Here is a 17586-nt window from a genome sequence, read left to right as displayed (position 1 = left end):
GAGCGCTATGTCATGGGTTCGTATCCTGGCCGGGGAGGATTTACTGGCCGCAAATCCTTAACTGTAGCCTCTGTTTAACTCAACAGTAAAATGTGTACTTGGTTGTAACAACGATTCTTCGCGGCGGGGATCGTATTCCAGGGACCTGCCCGAAACGCTACGCGTACTAGTGGCTCTACAAGAATGTAACAACTCTTCTATATATCTCTCGTATATATCTCAGAGTTATTTCACCAGTTGGGAGACGCCATTGTAGTCCTCCCAAGAGACGAATACAAAAATTGTTTTGGAAATGCAAGTAATCGCTTCCCTCCACTAAAATTGGTCCCCTTCGCTATGGTTCTCAAATTAAATCACATCAGCAGAACGCAATCAGCCCTAACAAAGCAGTCAGCCTTCACAGAGCACAATCAGCCTTCACAGAGCACAATTAGTCCTTACAGAGCAGAATCAGACGTCAGAGAGCCCAATCAGACGTCAGAGAGCCCAATCAGACGTCAGAGAGCCCAATCAGACGTCAGAGAGCCCAATCAGACGTCAGAGAGCACAATCAGACGTCAGAGAGCCCAATCAGACGTCAGAGAGCCCAATCAGACGTCAGAGAGCCCAATCAGACGTCAGAGCACAATCAGACAACACAGAGCACAATCAGACGTCAGAGACCACAATCAGACGTCAGAGACCACAATCAGACAACAGAGAACATAATCAGACGTCAGAGACCACAATCAGACGTCAGAGACCATAATCAGACATCACAGAGCACAATCAGACATCACAGAGCACAATCAGACGTCAGAGAAAACAATCAGACAACAGGGAACACAATCAGACGTCAGTGACCACAATCAGACAACAGAGAACACAATCAGACGTCAGAGAGCACAATCAGACGTCAGAGAAAACAATCAGACAACAGGGAACACAATCAGACGTCAGAGACCACAATCAGACAACAGAGAACACAATCAGACGTCAGAGACCACAATCAGACAACAGAGAACACAATCAGACGTCAGAGACCACAATCAGACGTCAGAGACCACAATCAGACGTCAGAGACCACAATCAGACGTCAGAGACCACAATCAGACAACAGAGAACACAATCAGACGTCAGAGACCACAATCAGACAACAGAGAACACAATCAGACGTCAGAGACCACAATCAGACGTCAGAGACCACAATCAGACGTCAGAGACCACAATCAGACGTCAGAGACCACAATCAGACGTCAGAGACCACAATCAGACGTCAGAGACCACAATCAGACAACAGAGAACACAATCAGACGTCAGAGAGCACAATCAGACAACAGAGAACACAATCAGACGTCAGAGAGCACAATCAGACGTCAGAGAGCACAATCATCAGTCGTAACTCACAACACGTCAGAAATATTGCCTGGAGGGTTTGACTCCAGATAACCCCGCATCAGTGCGACGAGGACATTATAAAGAACAAAAAGTCTACATGTCGTTGTTCCCAGCGAAGGGAAGAGAGTCAGTACTCCCTGAACAAGTCACCATCGCCTCGAAGGCGTGACAAGAAACCATCCTCAAACAAGAACAAACAAAAATACCCAACAAGTACAACAGCTGACATTGCCCCGGTGGGAGCCGGTCGGCCGAGCGGACAGCACGCTGGACTTGTGATCCTGTGGTCCTGGGTTCGATACCAGGCGAGAAACAATGGGCAGAGTTTCTTTCACCCTATGCCCCTGTTACCTAGCAGTAAAATAGGTACCTGGGTGTTAGTCAGCTGTCACGGGCTGCTTCCTGGGGGTGGAGGCCTGGTCGAGGACCGGGCCGCGGGGACACTAAAGCCCCGAAATCATCTCAAGATAACCTCAAGATAGCCCCTTTTGCCATCCTTGCTCCAAGAAAAAGGAAAAACCACCATCCTTCAAGAAATAAATTCCAATCCTAAAACTTCTGCAGCTGACAGACTCCTTGTCCTGAAAAAAAAAGTCATCCTGAGATATCTGGTCCCAAAAAACAATTCGACAGCTGACAGGATCGTAAGACCTCCAGTTTCCCCCCGGACACAGGAGACCATTTGGGGGCGGGGCTGTCTGGCTAGGGACGTCATGACATTCTCCCTTGGGGACAAATCCCCAAAGCTTGGGGAATTTTTCCAAGCTTTGGGCCAAAGACTGCCAATGGAATGCTCATTTTCTTCGTCTGTTTATACAAAGACTTTGCCGGCTTCTAGAGCGTAATTGAAGCCGTGAATGATCTTCTTGAGGTTATCTTGAGATGATTTCGGGGCTTTAGTGTCCCCGCGGCCCGGTCCTCGACCAGGCCTCCACCCCCAGGAAGCAGCCCGTGACAGCTGACTAACACCCAGGTACCTATTTTACTGCTAGGTAACAGGGGTATAGGGTGAAAGAAACTCTGCCCATTGTTTCTCGCCGGCGCCTGCGATCGAACCCAGGACCACACGATCACAAGTCCAGTGTGCTGTCCGCTCGGCCGACCGGCTCTCACCATCACCATGATGGTGAATATTGAGAAACGCCTCTACTCGCCTGACAGCTGGGTTGACAGCGCTTCGGATTCGTAGTCCTGAGGTTCCGGGTTCGATCCCCGGTGGAGGCGGAGACAAATGGGCAAAAATGTCTCTTTCTGCCTGATAGCCCCTGTTAACTAGCAGTAAATAGGTACCTGGGAGTTAGACAGTTGCTACGGGCTGCTTCCTGGGGGTGGAGGCCTGGTCGAGGACCGGGCCGCGGGGACACTAAAGCCCCGAAATCATCTCAAGATAACCTCAAGAAATGCCTTATGTATGACCCTCTGTCCTGCGTGACAGTGAATACCAGCATTATCCTCACTTTAATAAAACTATCAAAATCCTCAGATAAGGCAAAATTGTAATTAATTTTGTCAATAAAGATGTAAATAATAATAATAAGAGTCCAGCAAAGTCGGGATAGAAGGAAACATCAGCAGACAAGATCAGAAACACGGAGTCTGCTCTCTGCCCTAACTGCTGCTGCTGTGCGACCCGCCAACATGAATCGACTCCGGATAGCCTCGTCATATTTAATGCATCCGTCGTCGTACGAGGGCACCCCGACCTCTGCTGGGACGGAAGCTCCCTAAATTATAGACGTCACTTGCTTTTTCCCCAGAGAAAGTCCCGTCCTTTCCCCGCCAGAGAAAGTCCCATCATGACGGCCGACTGAATTCCAGTAAAGGTTCCAGCCAATTACACATTAAATCCCATCCTCTGCATCTGGACACTACAATACCTTGGGGCAAGAATACTGCAAAATATCAACATTTTTCTCCTTTGTCTACATCCCAACAAAGACAAGAGAGAAAGGAGGAAGCATGGAAGAGGAGGAGAGAGAGAGAAGGGGGTTTAGAAGCGGTAGGAAGTGTAAGGGGAGAGATATGAATGATCTGGTCATGAAAGAACAGGAGGAAAGAGAGAAGAGAATGAATGAGATCCATGAGATCATGAGGAAGCATGATCCATGAGATCATGAGGAAGCATGATCCATGAGATCATGAGGAAGCATGATCCATGAGATCATGAGGAAGCATGATCCATGAGATCATGACGAAGCATGATCCATGAGATCATGAGGAAGCATGATCCATGAGATCATGAGGCAGCATGATCCATGAGATCATGAGGAAGCATGATCCATGAGATCATGAGGAAGCATGATCCATGAGAAAGGAGGAAGCATGGAACACGAGAGAGAAGGGGTTTAGAAGCGGTAGGGAGTGTAAGGGGAGAGAAATGAATGATCTAGTCATGAAAGAACAGGAAGAAAGAAGAGAATGAATGCTCTGACCGATGAGATCTTGGTAAGACTGACGGACCGCGACTATCAATGGACTCAGCTTCCCACTCCACCAAGCTAGACAACTTCTACGCGAAGGACAACACACCCGGAGTGAATTTAACATGGAAATGCATTATTTTGTTGGTCTACAGGAGACGTGAGCTTCCGGCTGGAGTGGAAACACATGAATAATGCAGGTAAATGCATTTTTCCTCGTTGTGCGAGTGAGGGGGTGAATACGGCGTGGAGCAGACAGTTCGAATCGACTGCCGTACCATTTATCAGGTAAAGATGCGTAGACACTAGATGCAGAATCTCTACATACGCCAAAGTCTTAAGAGAACACGGATGGTTTCAGCTTTCGCCGAAGAACGTATGTATAATGAAAGTGATTTAATTGCAATTTAGCAATGATTTAATTGCAATTTAAATTACACGTGCAACGTTGCAGATCTTAAATAATCTGAATGACAGTCATACAACCATTTTGTCTTACTAATTAACGACCAGAATGATCTTGTCCCTTTCTCTATAGGTCTATACCTCTCTTCCTTACAGCAGACTAGAGGAAGCCGAGGCAGCGGTAACATCAGTAGCAGAGGTCCTTCCTTAGCAGCAGCAAAGGTCCTTCCTTAGCAGCAGCAAAGGTCCTTCCTTAGCAGCAGCAAAGGTCCTTCCTTAGCAGCAGCAAAGGTCCTTCCTTAGCAGCAGCAAAGGTCCTTCGTTAGCAGTAGCAAAGGTCCTTCCTTAGCAGCAGCAAAGGTCCTTCCTTAGCAGCAGCAAAGGTCCTTCCTTAGCAGCAGCAAAGGTCCTTCCTTAGCAGCAGCAAAGGTCCTTCCTTAGCAGCAGCAGAGTCAGCTGCATCAGCAGGAAAGGCAGCTGCAGAATTGTAGGATCAACAGCAGCTGCAGACAACTGAACCAAGTAATAACGACTGTATGGTTAGCAGCAGGGGCAGGAGAGGACACAGCAACAGCAGAGACAGAAGCAGGAGACAACAGCAGGGGGCAGCAGCAGGGGGCAGTATCAGGGGGGCACAGCAGCAGGGGGCAGTATCAGGGGGGCATAGCAGCAGCAGGGGGCAGTATCAGGGGGGCACAGCAGCAGCAGGGGGCAGCAGGGGGCAGTATCAGGGGGGCACAGCAGCAGGGGGCAGTATCAGGGGGGCACAGCAGCAGGGGGCAGTATCAGGGGGGCATAGCAGCAGCAGGGGGCAGTATCAGGGGGGAACAGCAGCAGCAGGGGGCAGCAGGGGGCAGTATCAGGGGGGCACAGCAGCAGGGGGCAGTATCAGGGGGGCATAGCAGCAGCAGGGGGCAGTATCAGGGGGGCACAGCAGCAGGGGGCAGTATCAGGGGCACAGCAGCAGCAGCAGCAGCAGCAGGGAAGCTTACCACGGGAGGGGTAAAATGTGCCCGTTTCCCATCTTGGCTGGGCGGGCTGGGAGCTCCCACGCATAATTCATAGGTAAACGAAAGATTTCGGCCAGTATAAATACGCACGAGCAAGGGGGGAACTGTTTGGGCTTGTGGGGGGGGGGAGGAGAGAAGAGGTGGGGGGGGAGGGGGGAGGGGGAGAGGGGGGAGAGGGAGAGGGAGAGGGAGAGAGACAGAGAGAGAGAGAGAGAGAGAGAGAGAGAGAGACAGACAGACAGAGAGAGAGAGCGCGAGCGCGCAAGAACACATATCTGCCAAGAGTGTATATATATGTCTGTATGCACCGAGGGACCTGTAAATATTCCAGGTGTGTGGGAGAGAACAGGAGACACAGGTTCCAGTCTCCTCTCTTCCTATGACATCTCCTTCATGATGCAACTGAGGAGACCAGCTATAGGGATGTGGGGGGGGAGGGAGAGCCAGGGAGATAGGGGGGGAGGGAGAGCCAGGGAGATAGGGGGGGGGAGAGATAGGGAGAAGGAAGGGGGGGGGGGAGGAAAAACAGCGAATAGGGTATTTTTTGAGGTATGACAAAAATAGAAATAATGGTTGTATAAGCTGGACTCAGAAGCGATTGGGATCAGGTTGTGGGTCGGCGATAGAAAGGGTAGAGCGTGTAGAGGGCATGGATAGAGCTATAGAGGGCATGGATAGAGCTATAGAGGGCATGGGTAGAGCTATAGAGGGCATGGGTAGAGCTATAGAGGGCATGGATAGAGCTATAGAGGGCATGGATAGAGCTATAGAGGGCATGGGTAGAGCTATAGAGGGCATGGGTAGAGCTATAGAGGGCATGGATAGAGCTATAGAGGGCATGGATAGAGCTATAGAGGGCATGGATAGAGCTATAGAGGGCATGGGTAGAGCTATAGAGGGCATGGGTAGAGCTATAGAGGGCATGGGTAGAGCTGTAGAGGGCATGGGTAGAGCTGTAGAGGGCATGGGTAGAGCAGTAGAGGGCATGGGTAGAGCTATAAAGGGCATGGGTAGAGCAGTAGAGGGCATGGGTAGAGCTGTAGAGGGCATGGGTAGAGCACTAGAGGGGCATGGGTAGAGCAGTAGAGGGGCATGGATAGAGCTATAGAGGGCATGGGTAGAGCTGTAGAGGGCATGGGTAGAGCTGTAGAGGGCATGGGTAGAGCTGTAGAGGGCATGGGTAGAGCAGTAGAGGGCATTTATAGAGCTATAGAGGGCATGGGTAGACCTATAGAGGGCATGGGTAGACCTATAGAGTGCATGGGTAGACCTATAGAGTGCATGGGTAGACCTATAGAGTGCATGGGTAGACCTATAGAGTGCATGGGTAGACCTATAGAGGGGGATAGGTAGACCTATAGAGGGCATGGGTAGACCTATAGAGGGCATGGCTGAGTAATTATGGCTAAAACACCAAATACATGCCATATTAAGAGTGAAAAACATCCCCAAACCTGAGTTTACTCTCTTAAGCAAACTCAAGATGTAAAATTAAGATGTTTTTAATAGTACTCGCACGTACACTGGGCTCCGTGAAAGGTATTAACATCCATATATATATAAACCTTTAAAGTACTCGAACCCAAACAAGCTCTCACAAAACACACACACACACACACACACACACACACACACACACACACACACACACACACACACACACACACACACACACACACACACACACACACGTCCACAAACTTATACAAAGACACACACAAATGCACACACACACGCAAAGCAAGCCCCCCTCGCCTACTTAAAACTCCCAAAAGAGGGAGTTATATAGAGCAAGCAAAGGAGGAAAAGGGGGGAAGGTGGTGCATGAAAGGGGGTGAAACACCCCCCCCCCCTCACCTTACGAACCTCCTAAATGATGGTCAAATGGATTACCTGCAGGCTGGCCTACCCCCCCCCCCCCCCCTCTCCGTCTCGGCCCCAGACCCAATTTTCCCCTGTCCGGCCAAACCTCCCCTCCCCCCTCCACGTCAAGTACCCACCAAACCGGGCCAAAGAAAGGCATCATTAGGGAAAAACGGGAAAATTTCATGAAAGTAGACATTGAGAGGCGCTCTTTATGAACTATTACGGCTCGGGGGAGAGGCCGGCTGAGAGAGAGAGAGGCCGGCTGAGAGAGAGAGGCCGGCTGAGAGAGAGAGAGGCCGGCTGAGAGAGAGAGAGAGAGAGGCCGGCTGAGAGAGAGAGAGAGAGAGAGAGGCCGGCTGAGAGAGAGAGAGAGGCTGGCTGAGAGAGAGAGAGAGAGGCCGGCTGAGAGAGAGAGAGAGAGGCCGGCTGAGAGAGAGAGAGAGAGGCCGGCTGAGAGAGAGAGAGGCCGGCTGAGAGAGAGAGAGAGGCCGGCTGAGAGAGAGAGAGAGAGGCTGGCTGAGAGAGAGAGAGAGAGGCCGGCTGAGAGAGAGAGAGAGAGGCCGGCTGAGAGAGAGAGAGGCCGGCTGAGAGAGAGAGAGAGAGGCTGGCTGAGAGAGAGAGAGAGAGGCCGGCTGAGAGAGAGAGAGAGAGGCCGGCTGAGAGAGAGAGAGGCCGGCTGAGAGAGAGAGAGAGGCCGGCTGAGAGAGAGAGAGGCCGGCTGAGAGAGAGAGGAGCCGGCTGGGAGCCAGGGCAAGAGAGGTCCGGCCAACAAACTGGCAAGCCGGCAAAAAATGCAGATCTCCCAGTATAAACACAGCCTCTTGTTTGCCTGTGTTAATTCAAATGTCGATATTTTTTCTCTCTCTCACTCTCCCTCTCTCAAGGAGCCGGTCGGCCGAGCGGACAGCACGCTGTACTTGTGATCCTGTGGTCCTGGGTTCGATCCCAGGCGCCGGGGAGAAACAATGGGCAGAGTTTCTTTCACCCTATGCCCCTGTTACCTAGCAGTAAAATAGGTACCTGGGTGTTAGTCAGCTGTCACGGGCTGCTTCCTGGGAGTGGAGGCCTGGTCGAGGACCGGGCCGCGGGGACACTAAAAAGCCCCGAAATCATCTCAAGATAACATCTCAAGATAACCTCTCTCTCTGCATTTCTTTTCCTTGGTCCTACCTGGTTCCGAGGATCAATGGCCCCCGAGGCCCAGTCTCTCACCTGGCCTCCTGGGGGTGTACTGCAAAGACATTTCTAGATTTTCTAAAAGACTTTAACCAGTTACGAAATTTCATTTTGGAACTTTCACTTATTTTCCTCCTTGACAATGATGAAAGTTTTGTAATAATAATAATGCAAACAAACACAAGGGGCTTGACGGCTGAGTGGACAGCGCTCGGGATTCGTAGTCCTAGGGTCCGGGGGATCGATCCCCGGCGAAGGCGGAAACAAATGGGCAGTTTCTTTCAGCCTGATGGCCCTGTTCACCTAGCGGGAAATAGGTACCTGGGAGATAGACAGCTGCGATGCGCTGCTTTCTAGGGGGAGGGGGGGGGGGTTAGGAGCCAGAGCTCATCTACCTATATATAAATGAAGGTGTCACATATACTAACTATATCTTCTGCATCGTCGACAGCAGCCAATCACAGCTCTCCCTGGCGACGTCTATACCAGCCAATCACAGCCCTGCTAGAACACATCTCCACCAGCCAATCACAGCCCCAGTTAACATATCCACACGACCCCTTCATGCTCTAGATGAGATTTCCTTCCTTAAAAAAAAAAATTGTATTTTAAGCCACTACTTTAATCTGACAAACATAAAATATATATATATAAGTTGCAACGCCCGTAATGTGAACACCATTAGGTTCACTCTGCGCCCACCGGCCTCAACACGGAACTGCTATAAAAACCGGTAATCGCTTCTTGGTCAGGAAATTGCTATATCAAATCTAAGGGAGCCATTAATAAAAAAAAAATAAAGGTGTTTCATGTCTGTTAATCCGAGCAAAATGAGCAGGATTTCTCGGGTAATCCCGCAGGAGACGCTATGCCGGACAGTATTTATTGACATATGGATTAAATCCAGGGGATTTATCTCCGGTTTGATGGTCAAGTGATGATTGCGAAGAGACCTTCGGGGTATGATAGTTCCAAGCCATTAATTATAGGAAAGGTGATGCTGTTATACCTAACTAGCCGGTCGACCGAGCGGACAGCACGCTGGACTTGTGATCCTGTGGTCCTGGGTTCGATCCCAGGCGCCGGCGAGAAACAATGGGCAGAGTTTCTTTCACCCTATGCCCCTGTTACCTAGCAGTAAAATAGGTACCTGGGTGTTAGTCAGCTGTCACGGGCTGCTTCCTGGGGGTGGAGGCCTGGTCGAGGACCGGGCCGCGGGGACACTAAAGCCCCGAAATCATCTCAAGATAACCTCAAGATAACTACCGGTTAATATCACCGGTTAATACTCCTTGGCTCAGATAAGATTCTTAAAAGCATCTGCTGTAGAGAAAGCAGAAAACATTTGTGCCTGAAAGATGGTTCTATATTTTCTAGATGCCGAGACAAAGTCCAGGACCACCTTTGGTGCCGGCACCTTGTCACCTGTGGGGCCAGCACCTTGTCACCTGTGGGGCCAGCACCTTGTCAGTTACTCCCGTCAATGCTACTTTAGATCTAGTCACTGAAAACTGAAACGGTGATAGCTACACGACAGGCCACCTTTCGACAGTGGGCCAGATGGACCAGGTGGGCCAGGTGGGGGCCAGGTGGGGGCCAGATGGGGGCCAGGTGGGGGCCAGATGGGGGCCAGATGGGGGCCAGGTGGGGGCCATGGCACCCACTGCCTTGCCACCCACCTCAAAGCTGCTATATGGCAGTTTTCCACTTTTTCTCTATTTTTTTCAGTTTCTTTTCACCGCCTCGTTCAGCACATGATGAAAAGAGAGAGAGAGAGAGAGAGAGAGAGAGAGAGAGAGAGAGAGAGAGAGAGAGAGAGAGAGAGAGAGAGAGAGAGAGAGAGAGAGAGAGAGAGAGAGAGAGAGAGAGAGAGAGAGAGAGAGAGAGAGAGAGAGAGAGAGAGAGAGAGAGAGAGAGAGAGAGAGAAGAGGTCTATGGCATCATTATATTCCTGTTTTTCCTACTCTTTTCCAGCACAATGAGGTTAAGGTCCTCTCTAAATTCATCATCATCATCATCTCAAGGTCTATAGAGACGATGAGTCACAATAACGAGGCTGAAGACATGATAACTAAGCTACTCATCATAACGTGACGAATCAACGACAACTTTTCGGTCCGTACTGGACCGAAACGTGTTTTTTTTTCAACTTTTTCGTTCTACACAGACTTTATCAAGCAGTGTAAAAATTCTTGATAAAGGTTTTTCACACTTTTCGGTCCAGGATGGACCGAAACGTCCATGTTATACATACATAGGGAGTTTTGGGCCGGTGATGTATACCGGTGTATACACCAGTATACATATACTGAATTACATTGCTTCCATGATCACTTATTTTGGTCGCCATCTTTGCTGTGTAGGTTTGAGACCTAATTATTTATGTGTGTGTGTGTGTGTGTGTGTGTGTGTGTGTGTGTGTGTGTGTGTGTGTGTGTGTGTGTGTGTGTGTGTGTCAGGCCCCTTACATACGCCTCCAGTCTCGCAGTCTTCGCAGTTAGAAATGAAAGAAAAGTTGTCAAAGAAACGAAACAGCAATTTCTTAATAGTCTTGAGAGGCCCAGCAAAGTTTTTCAGGATCATCTTCGCTGATTCCTCGGACGAGCCCGTCCTTACCGTCGACCCAACTCCTGGAGACATCAGGACTGCCTATCATGATGTCTCCAACTCCTGGAAACATCAGGACTGCCTGTCGTGATGTCTCCAACTCCTGGAGACATCAAGACTGCCTATCCTGATGTCTACACGAGTCTGTCACAGTAAATCTTTCATACGTGCTTCGGTACCATCGCTGCACGTGTTCAAGTACAGCAGTGTGTTTACATATTGTAAATGACAGCTATTTGGCTCCGGTAGGGTACGTATTAACCTAATTTGTTCCCAACACATATGGCACCAGTGCCAGAGTCACCACGTCAACATGCCATGTGTGTGCCATGCTGGGTGGCACTGAGGAAGCCAACACACACACCAGACGCCCGGAAGAGCACCAGAGAGAGAGAGAGAGAGAGAGAGAGAGAGAGAGAGAGAGAGAGAGAGAGAGAGAAAGAGAGAGAGAGAGAGAGAGAGAGAGAGAGAGAGAGAGAGAGAGAGAGAGAGAGAGAGAGAGAGAGAGAGAGAGAGGGGAGAAAATTTATCCCAACTTGTACATGTGAGAACTATGACGAAGAGGCCACTCCATTCTCCTCTATAACGCATCAGGAAAGAATTGCAAGCACTTTCTTACAAGTGCTCTTGAGGGAAAGTTAGTTTCGGTGTTCGTTCCAAGTGGAGTAGCGAGGGCTTCAGGGGAAAAAGGGGAGCCAGGGCTTCAGGGGAAAGGGAAGCCAGGGTTTCAGGGGAAAGGGGAGCCAGGGCTTCAGGGGAAAGGGGAGCCTGGGCTTCAGGGAAAAGGGGAGCCAGGGTTTCAGGGGAAAGGGGAGCCTGGGCTTCAGGGGAAAGGGGAGCCAGGGCTTCAGGGGAAAGGGAAGCCAGGGTTTCAGGGGAAAGGGGAGCCTGGGCTTCAGGGGGAAGAAGAGCCAGGACTAAGAGAAAGGGTAAGGTTCCGAAGACTCAATTGGGGCTCCCAAAAGCAAGAATACACCACACTAAGATGAAAAGACCCATGGAAACAGTTGGGCATCACCCGTGGGCACCACCCGTGGGCACCACCCGCGGGCACCACCCGTGGGCACCACCCGTGGGCACCACCCGCGGGCATCTCAAGCACTGGTAAACACGCGGTAAACCACATACCTTAGAAGGGTCGAGGCCGGGCGGAGAGTGAGTATCCTGCCGATCATGCTCTGGCCGAAGATCATGACTGCCCCAGTACAGGGGTCTCGGGGGCTCAGAGCCGTGGGCCAGCGGGGGCGGCGAGGAGGGCAGTTCTCCCCTGGGTGAGGAAGGCCTTAGGAGTTGACTCATGGTCTGCTGAAGGAGGGAGTGAGCGCCCACGCCGCCTGCCGCAGCTGCCGCAGCCGCCATCGCAGGACTCAAACCAGGAGGCAAGGAGGAGCCATTATGCGACGTCTCGTTATCTCCTGCTTCGCCATCGCCTGTGTCCTGAAATCACAATATGGAATAAGTCTGATGCAACCTGACATACCCATTCCCTATCCCACTCGATCCCCCTTTCCTTTGACCCATCCCAAGTCCTTATCCTGACCCTTTCCCAGCACCCATCTTAAGTCTGATGTAACCTGACATACCCATTCCCTATCCCACTCGATCCCCCTTTCCTTTGACCCATCCCAAGTCCTTATCCTGACAATTTCCCAGCACCCATCCACTTGGGCTGGACGGTAGAGCGACGGTCTGGCTTCATGCAGGTCGGCGTTCAATCCCCGACCGTCCACAAGTGGTTGGGCACCATTCCTTTCCCTCCGTCCCATCCCAAATCCTTATCCTGACCCAGTGCTATATAGTCGAAAAACTGTGAAAATGAGAGAGAGAGAAGCAGAAGAAAAAATGAGAAACAAACAGTTAAATAAAAGGGAAGCAAATGAAATAAACGAATGCAATCAACTGCGAAATGTTTTTAACGTATCACAATAAATAAACACAGTCTTACCTCTACATATATACATAGTAAATATCTATATAAATTCACACAAATTACGAGGGAGTGCACACAAGAGCAGCCCCCCCCCACACACACACACACACGCACACATTGAATAGAGATAGAATATGAGAGAGAGAGATACACACACACGTTATATGAAATATGTTATATATGTTATCGTTATACGATAAAGAGTACTGGGAAGACGGGACACCACGAGCACAGCTCTCATCCTGTAGCTACACTTAGGTAATTACACACACACACACACACACACACACACACACACACACACACACACACACACACACACACACACACACACACACACAAACACACAAACACACACACACAAACACACACACACAAACACACACACACAAACACACACACACAAACACACACACACAAACACACACACACAAACACACACACACAAACACACACACACATTCAGTCCCGGACCAGCAAAGTGCAGCTGTTAAATCAATACTGATATCACTTCATCAAATTGTGTCAAGATAAAAAGTTTTAGAAAGCTTGAGAACTCGTATGGCCTCGTCGGAGACGCATCTTCATATTCTCGAACATCTATCGTTTACATAAAGTGTATTTACCTGTTTCAAATATCACAATTAAGGGAAGAACGCAATAAACGATGCGAATAAAGAAGAGAACCTAAGCGAACTCCAGGCAAGAGTTCAAACATATGTTGTCCAATACACAACCAGGAGCCTAAAGAATTTTGTCTTTGGTGCTATACACCGCTGGCCTTGACAAAAGTCGTGCGCATATCATACGTGGATATGCCCCAAAACATACATTCCGCCCGCAGCAAACGCATTTCGGAACACAAAGAACTGTCCAAAAATCCTTTGGAATTCGTCCAGTGGCTTCCGGACATATCACGGTCCACGATGGAGCCGCGAAGCGTGAGACAAGAAAACAGAACTCCCGCCAAAAAAATAGTCGTAAAACTGGCGGGCTTTTTCCCGCCATTTTTCCATTGGCGGGCGGAAACGCTAAAAGGACAGAGGTTGGATGTGTGAGTGATCCACTTTGGTTGATGATAAATTACAGCTAATTCATCTTGTGTAACTTGGAAATGATGATAGATTGGCCATGTAAGTGACGAGATAAATTAGAAGCCGCCGAGGATATGAGAGAGTTGGGAACTTACTCTTGAAGACGGTGGCGGGCAAAACAAAAGAAGAACTAAAGGCCGCTTCACACACACACTCTTTAGCTAAATTAGCGGCTTCATTTAATTGTTTTTTTACGGGTTGAAGGAAAATGCCGGAAACAGGAAGCGTTGGTAAGGGCCTTAGGGGAAGAGGAGAGTGTCTGGAGGGTGTAAGATGAAACAAAACGCTCTGAGATGAAGACCATTTAGAGCCGGAAGACTTTAAGACTTGGTCCAAGAGGCTCTATGAGGCCGCACAACTCTAAAATTTCAGGCGCTTAATATCCATTACTTCTTGATCTGATCCATGACTAAATCTTCAAGGCTACAGTGAATTGTTCTGGATGTACGGATTGCTGAAGCTGTTTCGGATTTCTGAGTGGCTACAACTGTCACGAAAATGAGTGAAAGGTTAAGAACTGTGTCAGGAATATGAGTGAAAGTTATGAAACCAAAGCCGTATGAAACATCAGTCTTTCTCCCTTCTCTCTCACTCATCTCTTTTGTGACATAGAACGTGATTACTGGAGAGAATGAAGGAACGACTGCAGAAGGCTCCTAGGAAACAGGTCAGGGCTCAGGGGCATAGCTCTGTGTCAGAGGTATAGCTCTATGTCAGAGGCATTGTTTAGCACGCTTTTGCTATCTTCAGCTCTATTTGCAACATCTGTGCCTTGTGTGAATGTATTTAGTATTGGTGCCTGCAGGATCGAGCTGCTAGCTCTTGGAGCCCGCCTTTCTAACCGTCGGTTATCTAATATACCGACTAATGACCTATTTTCCTCTATCATGTCTAATACATATATTTATCTCTATCTCTCCCTCACACACACACACACACACACACACACACACACACACACACATTCTGCTCTTCCTTGCTTTGAACGATTATGCTTTGTCAATTTCCCTAAGAATCTTACATATTGTTATCATGTCTCCTTTCCTCCAGTATGGTAAGGTCCAGCGCTCTCAGTATTTCCTCATAGCTCAATCTCCTCAGCTCCGGAACGAGTCTCGTTGCATATCTTTGGACCTATTCTAGTTTCTCCTTGCCCTTTTTCAGGCAAGAGTTCCATGCTGGGGCTGCATATTCAAGATTTGGTCTCACCTTTGCTCTGTGTGTGTGTGTGTGTGTGTGTGTGTGTGTGTGTGTGTGTGTGTGTGTGTGTGTGTGTGTGTGTGTGTGTGTGTGTGTACTCACCTAGTTGTACTCATCTAGTTGTGCTTGCGGGGGTTGAGCTCTGGCTCTTTGGTCCCGCCTTTCAACAGGTGTACAGATTTCTGAGCCTATTGGGCTCTATCATATCTACACTTGAAACTGTGTATGGAGTCAGAGCAGCCACATACACACTGTGTGTGTGTAATTACCTAAGTGTAGTTACAGGATGAGAGCTACGCTCGTGGTGTCCCGTCTTCCCAGCACTCTTTGTCATATAACATGTGTGTGTGTGTGTGTGTGTGTGTGTGTGTGTGTGTGTGTGTGTGTGTGTGTGTGTGTGTGTGTGTGTGTGTGTGTGTGTGTGTGTGTGTACTCACTCTCAGCTTGTTCAGATCAGGCAAATGCTGTAGCCGCGAACATTCTTGTTGTGTATTTGTTCAAGTATTTGTTTATACAATGTTTTTGCTCGAGTATAATTTTTCTCCCGCCAGAGTTTAGTCAACTGTTGACATATAGTTTATCAGGCTCAAGTCACATATGTATTTTCATATGTGTTTCTTCATCTGTTTACTATGGCTGCAAACGACTAACTTCAACGAGGTTAACGTTGTAGATAATTAAGTTGAGTCATGATGTGTTTCATCTCCCTAATTACCTGTACTTTACCTTAATATCACCTTCGAGCGTTAGCCAGTAGTATCTTTTATATATCAAGTGCCAACGCCAGATTCTATCTCGCGGATACTGCTGTAAAGAACAGGTTTAGATAATGCCTCTGTCATTTAGACTCCCTTGTAACCAGCAGATATTGACGTATACTGAGGTATACTGGCGTATTTCAGTATATCCAGCTATATTCAGATATCATAATTGCGGCTACGTGATATAGACTCATCTATACGTATGAAACTCCAGGGAATTTCCACTCTAATATCTCTCTAAAGACATCTATCCCAAATAATGCCTTTCTAACTCCGAGTCCCTCCATTCTATTTCTATCTGTCCCTCCATTCTATCTGTCTATCCCAGAGTTGGAGGCGGCGGTCAGTGAGGCATCTATCCTCTACCCCCCTCCCCCTTCCCCAGTGGCCAGTTAATCTATTTGAACCAAAGCAGTGGCTGTGGAAGTCTATTGTTAGGGTTATTTTATGCATCTCTTCTCTCTATTGTATTGGGAAGCTGCCCTAGATGCTAGCCTCATTCTTCAAGTCTTTAAGCTGGGGTCGACAATAAGTCTAAAGACTGATCGATGGGAAGAAAGCAGCAGCAACAAGGGAACAAGAACAGCAGCGACAAAGAAACTAAGAACAGGAACTTCAGCAGAACAGATCACCCCCCACCACCACCACTACCACCACCACCTCTAGCACCACCACCACTACCACCACCACCACCACCATCACTACCATCATCACCACTACCACCACCACCACCAGAACCATCACACTACCACCACCACCATCATCACTACCACCACCTCTAGCATCACCACCATCACCTCTACACCACCACCTCTAGCACTACCACCATCACTACCACTACCACCACCATCACCACCACCATCACACCACCACCATCATCACCACCACCACTACCACCACCACCACCACCACTACCACCACACTACCACCACCACCACCACCACCACCACTACCACCACCACCACTACCATCACCACCACCACACTACCACCACCACACTACCACCACCACCACCAGCGTATCGATCAACAGAACTAGTTTAGTTAATTAGGCGTCAAAACAAAGTCTTCTTCACACTGCTCGCTAAATCTAATAAGTGAAAGAACTTTGAGGAAATTCTCCAACTTTTACTTCGTGTCTAAAGGTTCTTGTTTGGTTCAGTTGGTATAAGTTTTTCCTTTCTCAGTCTTTAATTCCGTCATTACAAGATGGTATGGTTGAAGGCCCAGAGACCTAATGGTATGGTTGAGGCTCCACAGACCTAATGGTATGGTTGAGGCTCCACAGACCTAATGGTATGGTTGAGGCCCCACAGACCTAATGGTATGGTTGAGGGTCCACAGACCAAATAGCATGGTTGAGGCTCCACAGACCAAATAGCATGGTTGAGGCCCCACAGACCAAATAGCATGGTTGAGGCTCCATAAAAAGCTCCAAAAATCAGGAAAGAATACATAGAAAAAACCTCTCGCACGAGGCATAACCTGGCCCTGCCTTCCCTGCGCCTACCATCCAAATAAGGAATCAATAAGGAATTAAAATAAAGACGAGAGAAATAGGAAGGAGAGCAGGAAAAGAAAAGTTTGTTGGTCTCGCCACCGCCTTACTCCGTGCTGCAAAATTACCAAACTTGTGCAAGAGATTATATACGATAAGAATGCAGGCGGGGAACTCATATTATATGCGGCAGGGTTGCTGACGCCTGCAAAAGTTGGCCGAAATTTTAATGAGAAGAATGCT

At 48.8% G+C, this 17586-nt stretch overlaps 1 protein-coding gene across 1 annotated transcript in view; it reads right to left on the bottom strand.

Annotated features, from left to right (window-relative positions):
- Positions 1–12307, bottom strand: part of LOC138356605 (uncharacterized) — a 110393-nt gene extending 98086 nt beyond the window's left edge. Inside the window, exon 1 of the mRNA XM_069312791.1 lies at positions 11990–12307. Coding sequence (XP_069168892.1) covers positions 11990–12220 — 231 coding nt within the window. The 5' untranslated portion in view covers positions 12221–12307. The remainder of the gene's footprint in view (positions 1–11989) is intronic.
- Positions 12308–17586: the final 5279 nt, after the last annotated feature.

This window comes from Procambarus clarkii, chromosome 73, assembly GCF_040958095.1.
Source record: "Procambarus clarkii isolate CNS0578487 chromosome 73, FALCON_Pclarkii_2.0, whole genome shotgun sequence".
NCBI lineage: Eukaryota > Metazoa > Arthropoda > Malacostraca > Decapoda > Cambaridae > Procambarus > Procambarus clarkii.
This window is presented reverse-complemented; position numbering and strand designations above follow the sequence as displayed.